The sequence below is a fragment of the Seriola lalandi genome, unplaced genomic scaffold (genome assembly GCF_002814215.2).
Source record: "Seriola lalandi dorsalis isolate HSWRI2012SDOR001 ecotype SW California unplaced genomic scaffold, Sedor1 jcf7180002053644, whole genome shotgun sequence".
Lineage (NCBI taxonomy): Eukaryota > Metazoa > Chordata > Actinopteri > Carangiformes > Carangidae > Seriola > Seriola lalandi.
The window spans coordinates 8,514-17,355 of record NW_019524197.1 but is presented as its reverse complement, the minus strand read 5'-3'; the positions used below and the strand labels follow the sequence as shown (position 1 = coordinate 17,355).

Below are 8,842 nucleotides of genomic sequence, written 5' to 3'. Positions count from 1 at the left end.
TAACATGGGAGTCTGTGGGGACTGACTCACTGTTGGAGCCAGACTCTAGTGGTCGTTAGAGGAACTGCAGCTTCTGGTTCTTCAGGTTGATTCTCAACTCTCTGATTCATAAAGTGTCTGTTAGAATTTACTGAAGTCCAACGTGACGTCTTCGAACGTTCCCTGATTACCAACACACAGTGGTCACAGATTCACCTTCTATCACTTGATTAATCGTTTGATTGACGAGTTGTTTCAGCTTCACTGCAGTGAATGGAAAACTCCTTTTACATCCTATCTCACTTTACCACTCTCTCTCTCTGCAGAGCAGGAGCTGCCACTCCCAGTGACTGACACACACACATAGACAGCGACGTCTATGTGAGGACTCCTTTGAACAGGAAACCACCCTGGACTCTCCACTGTGTGTGTGTGTGTGTGTGTGTGTGTGTGTGTGTGTGTGTGTGTGTATTAGCATGCACACAGTGAGCTGCTGCACTGACTCAAGGGCACCTTAACCATCACTGTCCCCACACACACAGACACACACACACAGTCCAGGTGTGTGTTCTTGGTCAAAGAGAAAAATCTGCAATGCAGCAAGAAACCAAAAAATACTCAGAGCGACTGCTACTGCTTCCTCCTGCTCCAGGTATATTTGTTCCTAACGCTAAGTGAAAGTGGCTTTTGCTCTTCACAGCTCTCAGGTCAGTTAGAAGACGGGATTGGATATATAACGTTTATACACTGATTTCACAACTAAAGAAACTAGAGTCACCTCCTCGTGGTCGTATCCCTCCACTGGGACTAGTTCCAGGACACATCTGTTTATCCAGAGTCAGAGAGAATACGAACCATTGGTGTGAAATTAGGTCATAATTGCTGTGAAGGGTTTTATGAGGTCACACTGACCTTGACGTTTGACCTTTAGCCACCAAAATCTAATCAGTTCATCCTTGAGTCCAAGTAAATGTTTGTGCCAAAGTTGAAGAAGTTCCATCAAGGCGTTACTGAGATATCGTGTCCAGGAGAATGAGACTGACGGACGGACAACCTGAAAACAAGATGTTTCCCGCTCTGACCGTCGGTGGTAAAGAGGAATAAAAACTGTCACATGGTGATTTCAGTTTCCTGTGACCTCAGCATTTTCACCTTCTCAACCGACAAGCGTCTTCATAAGTAACATGAGCTGGTCTCATGTTGCTAATATTATCTTCGCATGAAGAACCACAGGAACCACTGGGGGCTAACGTTAGCGTTAGGTTGGCGCTGAGCTCAACTCATGTTGTCATCTTCGGCAAAATGGAAATCTAACGTTACACACAACCTGTGCTGGTTAACGTCCCCTAATCACGACTCATCAGGATAATTAACAGTCAGAACTTCACGTCTTCACATCAGCCACTTCATGGTCACAACACAAAGACGTGAGCAGTCACATAGCCCCCCCCCCCCCCACAGTGTGTAACTGAGTCAGTTTCCTGCTGCATTAAACACACAATCCCCTACAATCAAAATCTACACACGCTCGCCTCACCTCTGCTGGTTTCTGATTGGTCGATAAAAACCAGATAGATTTCTGTGTGTGTGTTTGTGCTGCAGTGAACCTGAAGAAGCTCTGCAGACAAAGACTCCACACTGCAGTCTGTGTGTGTGTGTGTGACATTATTCTCCATCTACCCATCCTGCCTGCAGCTGTGGTTTCCATGGTAACCACCAGCCAATAACTGGCCTGCTGCTGTCTCCCCCGGCGAGGAGCTCCATCCTGACTCCTCGCTCACACACACTCCCAAACCAGCAGCAGCGACACGTCGGCGCCCCCTGCAGCAAGCGTTGAGCGTGTATCAACAGTAAATGAAGTCGACAGAACAGAGACGACGCCTGTTAAAATATCATCAGATATAAAAGAGAAGAAATAGAATAAAGGCCTGTAGGTTAAAGCTTGTGTGATGTCGCTGCAGCTTCCTCATGTTTCCAGTTAAATGTTCAGTATAATGTTTTTAAATTATTTAAAATGAAATGATATTTAAAAACATTAAAATAATTTGTCTTGGTATTTAGGCCGATCGCAGTGATAAGACAATTATAGGAACTTTTATGTTGTCACTGCTGGACAACATCGTATATTTGTTTGCTAGAGCCCGACAGACCCGCTCTACTAGAATTTCAAAATAAAGCTCAGTCCTGTGTGTTTGGTCAGAAAGAAAAAGTCACATTTCACTGAAAAGGTTCATACCAATGAAATTTATTACAACTGACTCAGCTCCAAGGCACGTTACAAGATCAAATGAGTTTCTTTCATCTGTTTTATCGTTTTTATCATCTGTCACTACGGGAACAGAAAATACAGAACAGAAGAATAAAAAGGTTTGTGTTCTCACGGTGCTCTTCACTGAATCAAATCTTACATGTAAAACAGAAAACACAGAAAGCCTAAAGAAAAGAGATTTATTGCAGTAAAAATAATTTTAAATTAAAAAAATTTAAATATTTAAATAAATAAATAAAAATCCCAAAAATCAATTAAATACGTTGAAAAAAGAATCTGAAAAATTAAATAAATAGTTAAACACGCCTATAAAAAATAAAAAGTTATTTTTACAGACATGATTTTATAAACTGACGGTGTGATGATGAAGTCTGTGTCACTGTGACTAAGAGCTGTCTCACTCTCTGAACCTGTCTGTCTGCTTAAACACTACATCACACCATCACTGTTCACACCTCCGTCACCTCCACGACAACAAAAACACTCTGACTCTTTTTTCTTTGTTAGAAGACTTTTTCTGAAACATCCACATGTAGAATATTTATATGTTTCACAGACCTCCGTCCTGTAACGAGTCCGTCACTGCAGCCGCTCGGCCTGAAAACCTGCCGCTCTTTGTTCAAACCATCAGGGGAGACAGGGCAGCGCTTATCTCTCTGTACGCAGACGATCTCCTGTTATTTAAGTCGCACGCTGACGAATCTATCTCTGAACTTAAAGACTCGTCAGAGACTTTTGTCAAATTTTGGGGCTGTGAGCTGAACCTGACAAGCTGCTGCTGCTGCTGAGGAGTCAATATGCTTCACCTACATCGTTTAAACATCATTAAAACCTTTTCACTGACTGGTCCAAACAGGATCTGTCACGTCCAATTAAACTACCAATGTTCCTGTTCTTTCATCTTTCTGTTTTGTTGATAAACTGATCAGCTTTTATCAGGAATAGGATTTCTGTCTGGGGGTGAAAACTGCAAAAAAAGTTGATTAATTAACTGATGATAATTTTCTATGTAAATGAATAATTTTCTGGATCATTTCTCCAGATAAACTAAACATTTATCTGCTTAATTGATCACTGAGTCAATAAAACAGTGATTTTTTTGGGGGGCTGAAACTCAACTGAACTAATACGACAGATAAACAAGTTTTTGCTGATGCTGCTGTTCTGACCTTTATTCCCCTGCAATTCAACATGGATCATTTTCATTGGTTGCTTCCCCCGTCAGTGTTAATGACGGATACAAACTGTGATGGCCAGAGAAAAGCCACGGTCATTAATGTCAGAAAACAGTGACTAAGGTGACGTCTTCAAATGTCTCGATTTGCTCGACCAACGGTTTAAAGATTTCATGTATTTTTGTAGAAGATGAAGAAAAACCAGCAAATGGTCAAATGTGGAACCAGAACAGAAGCTGGAACCAGTTTTTTTTTCTTTTAGCTTTAAAAGGGGATTTTGATGATTTTGATGAGATTTTGATGTCTCGTGGAGAAGAAAACTTTACAGCATTCTGGATAAATCCACATTTTAAAACACGTCCTCTGTATATTTCCTGGGAATCCAGTGCGTTTTGATGACACACATTAAAACACATTAAACTGTCCAGTTATATTGAGTTAATGTGGACTTTGTCCCGACACTGGACTGAGGTGGATCAGGATCAGAGAACGAGACAGGATCAAAGTTTTCTCTCGACATATGCACAAAATGTACGGAAATGAAGGGATCATCGTTTCACTGTATTTGGAAATGTAAAAAGACTTAAATGTTCTGGGAAACTAATTTTATTCGACCCTAATCTCTTTCTGTTGGGTTTATATCCAGAGAAGAATAACTGTAGTAAAAGGGGACGAGCATTTATAGACCTCAGTTTGTTTTATGCCCAAAAAAAATTGCAAGGCACTGTTCTGGAAAAAGACTGAGACCGAGCACGACTCAATGGAGAAGACAGATGTTACAGATCCTTCCATTAAAAAGGATTTCCTACATATTTAAGGCTAAGCAGCTTGTATGTGAGAATATATGGAGGCCCTTTATTAATTATGTTATGCTCATTTCAGTATCTTTTTTCTTTCTCTCTTCTTCTAATCCCTTGTTTTATGTTGTATCATTATAATTATAATTATTATACCCCATTTTGTATAGATTCATTAGAATAATAAAACATAACAGAAGCTGCAACTAGACTGTCATTATTTCAAAGGTTCCTTTCCTGGAAGGAACCAACAGGTGGATCCTTCCTGGTCCAACATATCCCAAGATTCATTGCGTACCGGTAATGAAAGCAAACAACACTGACAGAGAGTCTGAGGATCACACTGCTGAATGTAAGTATACAACTAGAGACAGTCAATTTAATGAGCTGTGTTTAGTTTCTGGACCGTTGTTGATTTTTAGAAGAATTTCACAGAACTAAACATCAACACTCACTTTGTGTTGTTGGGTCGTTGACCTCAGTATTTGGAGAGACAATATTTATTTGTCTCTTCATTATTTCAGATTCTCCTGAGAAATTCATTGTTATTATAAAAGCAGCTTTGAATCCACCGATATCTACATCTTGAACTATGTTGATCAACCAGTGTTGATTCTCTTTAATGTGTCTGTTATTTGCTTTAGAAAATGTTTTATCAACCGTTTACTTTTCTTTATCTTTAGTTTCTAACGATACCGACGGTCCGTCACCGTCTCTGAAAAGTTTCAGGTCACCTCACCAGTTAAACTCATCCGGTTAAACTCCGCTCTGAATTTACAAGCTCAGTCGTCCTCACAGACTCAGTCACTGGTGACGGACGCTATAAACAGGTTACAAAAGGTGTTCCACAAGGATCAGTTCAGGGCTCAGTATTACATCAATAATACTGTCTCTTCTCTAACGACTGTAATGTCCCTCTTTATGCTGATGACACTGCTCTGTATTGTTTTGCTGACTCTTGCACATCTTTTAAAGCTATTGAAGATTCACTTATCAACTTAGAGCTGGTACTTAACGCATCGAAAACCAAGTTCACGCTTTTCTCTAGAGCGAGAGATGTTGATTTCAACAGTCTTCACCTCTCCACGCTGATAGTAGATACGTATCATATAATTTACATTTAAAACCATATTCAGAATCTCATCAACAAACTGCAGCAAAAAACAGAAACGGATCCAACTTCCCTTTGCATTGTGGGAAAAGTATAGTGGAGGCAGTTTTTCTTCATGTGATATTATCTAGACTCAGCTCATCACTGCTGATCCCTCTGACACTCGCCACTGTATTCTGTACTCTCTGACCTTGTACACCTCCACCTGACGTAACATCTGTACTGGACTCTTCTAACTGTCCCGAGGGTTTACTCTGAAAATCTGCCTTGTAGTTTTTGTGAATCAAACACGTGGAATCATCTACAACACAAAGCGACACCTGGACAAACACTTCACCTCAGTGTCAGAGTATCGTCCTCTTATTAATCCCGACATCACTGCAAACGAGCGAAACCTCATTGATCTCCGAGGCTCCGATAAATAAATGAACTGAATTGATTAGTCGATAAGAGAATTATAGGGAACAACTTTTGATAGTTGATTAATTGTTTCTGTCATTTTTTTAAAGTTTCAGTTTCTGTGTGTGTGAGACTGAATCTCTTTGTCGGACGAAACGAGACATTTGAAGACGTCGCCTTCAGCTTCTGGAAATTGTGCAGGTTTTTGTTTTTTTTCTATTTATATGATATTTTACAGATGAAAGGATTAATTGATTAATCAAAAGAATTAATGACACTGATAATTGAGGGTCAGCTCAGCTCAAAAATGTGTGGTGATTCATAAAACTGGAAAATTAGAATAAAAACTACATCAAATATCTAGTCTCATATCACAGTATTGATATGATATTGATCTAGTGAGAAGTTATTTTCCTGTTCAATTTACCTCACCCACATTCATCTTCACACTCTGTTTTTAAAGGGTTCAGTTCTCTGAGGATCATCTGCACCTGCTCCTACACTGATCAAGATCCAGACCTTTCTGTGTTCAGATCAATAATCAATAAGACAAAGAGGAGTCAGGTTTTGAGGCTCAGCGGCAGACTGACCGTGTGGCTCACATTAATGAGTTTTTTTTTTTTTTTGCGGTGACAGCAAAGAGGAAGAGTCTCCACCTCTTCCTCCTCAGGGGTCTCTCTCCTTCTTTACCTTCACATCTCCGGCCAGGATCGTGGCTATCTCCCCCTGCATGAAGGCCCAGGGCACGTTGGAGCCGACCAGCGGGCACTTCTCCCCGCTGGGGCAGTACACCTCCCCGGAGGCTCCCTGGGCCTTGATGCTCTCTCTGGAGCAGGGGAAGCAGAACTTGTGGTTGGGGACGGAGGGACACTGCACGAAATGCGTGTCCTCTAACCGTTCGTGGCAGATCGTGCAGCACAGTGGCCCGCTGTTGGCCATGGGGGAGTCGGGCACGTTTTGCGCGTGCACCTGGTCCATACCACCTGCGGACTGAGAGGGCGCGGACAGCCCGAGGTCTCCGTTGCGGGACGAGAGGCGCCTCTGTCCGGACACGGAGGCGGGGGACACCGGGCTGCTGCTGTTGTGTCTGGAGGAGGAGGTGGTGGAGTGAACCGAGTCTCTGTCCTTGTTGGGGGAGTGCGCGTTCCCGAGCGTGTCCGCCACCGACATGAGCGCGGCCATCGGGGACTGTCCGTTCTGCTGCGGAGCGGCGGACTCCGGGGGCGTGGCGCGGCCGGAGGAGAGGCCGGGGTGTCCCGGGCCGAGCGGAGGAGGGGGTCCGGCGAAGGAGCCCGCAGCCATGGAGAGCTTGAGGGCTTCGGTCTGGCTGTTGATCCACTGCTGCCTCTGCTGCTCCTCCGTCAGCTTCAGGCCGCCCTCCGCAGAGTCCGGCTCCGGCGAGGCTTTCCTCTTCCTCACCCCGGCCCTGGAGCCGCTGTTCCCGCTGCCTGAGGCCAGAGCTCGGCCGGGAAGCACCAGGGAGGTGGGGAGGAGCGGGTAGCTGCCGTCGATGTAGGGCTGCGGCAGCATGTCTCCCCCCAAACCCTCCTTAAAAAACCGCAGGGACTCCGGTAATAAATCCCCCAGCAGACGCCAGTCCCCGGAGCCGTGCTTCTTCTCGTACTCCAGGTACTTGAACCCGGAGGACAAACCTCTGCCGAAGTCCTTCATACAGTCCTGGTACATCTGCTTGGCCACCCCCGAGGCGCTGGAGAACACGTTCCCGGAGCCGCTCGGGTACTCGATGAAGATCTTCAGCTCGTGGTCCAAACCGGGTTTGGACACGGCGTCGAAGGCGAACACCCTGCCGACCAGCCCGTGGTCTTTCTTGAAGCGGACGTCGAACGGGGTGCAGCCGGACAGAGTGACCAGCGTGTCCCGCACCGTCTTCGGCTTGCTGGTCCACTCCTCCTGCCGGTTCCGGAGGCTCTCGCTCAGCTCGGCCAGAGCCTCCGCGTTCCGCTGCTTCTCCTTCAGCTCCCGCTCCTGGTCCGTGCTGGACACCGAGGCGGGTCGCTTCCCTCCCGGCTCAGATAGTCCCACCTGTCCGGGCAGAGAGACGCCGACCATCGAGCCCTGCGGGGCGGCTCTGCTCGCCATGCCGTGCGGGGCCGGTCCGTTCAGCAGGGTCTGAGGCAGCAGGTTCGGCGGCACATTCATCTGTCCCGGCACCGACACCAGCCCCCCGTGGCTCCTGCTCCTCGAGTTCGGACTCTGTCGGTTCAGCTCCGGCGGTCCGTCGTCCTGTTTGAACCCATTCGGTCCTCCGAGTCCGTTAGGCAGCCTGCTGCTGCTGCTGTGTCCGCTGTAGTCAAACCGAGCCCGGGTGTCCGCACCGAGCGAGTACCGGTCCAAACCGGGCTGTTGAGACTTCCCCGGTGCGTCTGCCAGGTGGTGGTGGTGGTTGAGCTGCCCCACCGGCTCCTTCCCGGTCAGTAACACCGCCTGGCTCTTGGCCACGGCGGGCTGCTGCTGCGGCGGAGGAGGCGGTCCCCCTGCGGGGGATCTGCCCTCCTGGAAACCGTGTGCCCGCTTCAGGTGCCGGGCTGTCTCGATGACGAACTCGATCCGGTCCGCGCCCTCGTAGTTGACGCAGCCCCGACAAACGGGCTCGGTGAAGTCCCAGATCATGGCCCAGGGCATGCGGGGCAGGTCGCACAGATAACATGACTGTCTGCGGGACGAGGAGACCTGCGGGGAGGACATCTTCCCTCTGCCCGTCTCCCTCCCTGCCTCCTCCGCGGAGCTGCAAACACCAGCTCGGTTCTTCCCGCGGAAACTGAGAAATAACCCCGGAGAGGAGGACCGACAGGCGGACTGCAGTGACTCCTCTGTCTCCTCTCAGGTTATTGTTCCTCCTCCTGCTGCTGGAGCTCCGTGTTGTGCTGCAGAGATGGAGGGGGAGGGGAGGGGGAGGAGGAGAGGGGAGGTCTGCGTTTTTTTCCCTGCATGCCTCACTCCCAGAGAAGCAGAGGAATTTGGATTGTGTCTCCCCCCTCCTCCCCACCACCACCCCCTCCCCAGGAATGCCACCTGGTAGAGTAAGTGACGTCATCGCCCCCTCCCCCCTGCTGCTCCTCTGAGACTGAAATGACATGATGCCACTTGTTTG

The 8,842-nt window shown here is 47.0% G+C and overlaps 2 protein-coding genes across 2 annotated transcripts in view; both read right to left on the bottom strand.

Annotated features, from left to right (window-relative positions):
* LOC111651447 (uncharacterized) overlaps positions 1-8,842 on the bottom strand; it is a 17,029-nt gene that overhangs the window by 3,703 nt on the left and 4,484 nt on the right. The gene's annotated exons all lie outside the window — the stretch shown is intronic.
* Positions 2,205-8,718, bottom strand: irf2bpl (interferon regulatory factor 2 binding protein-like). Its single transcript, XM_023401390.2, has one exon. The coding sequence runs from the start codon at positions 8,434-8,436 to the stop codon at positions 6,397-6,399; it is 2,040 nt and encodes a 679-aa protein (XP_023257158.1). The 5' UTR covers positions 8,437-8,718; the 3' UTR covers positions 2,205-6,396.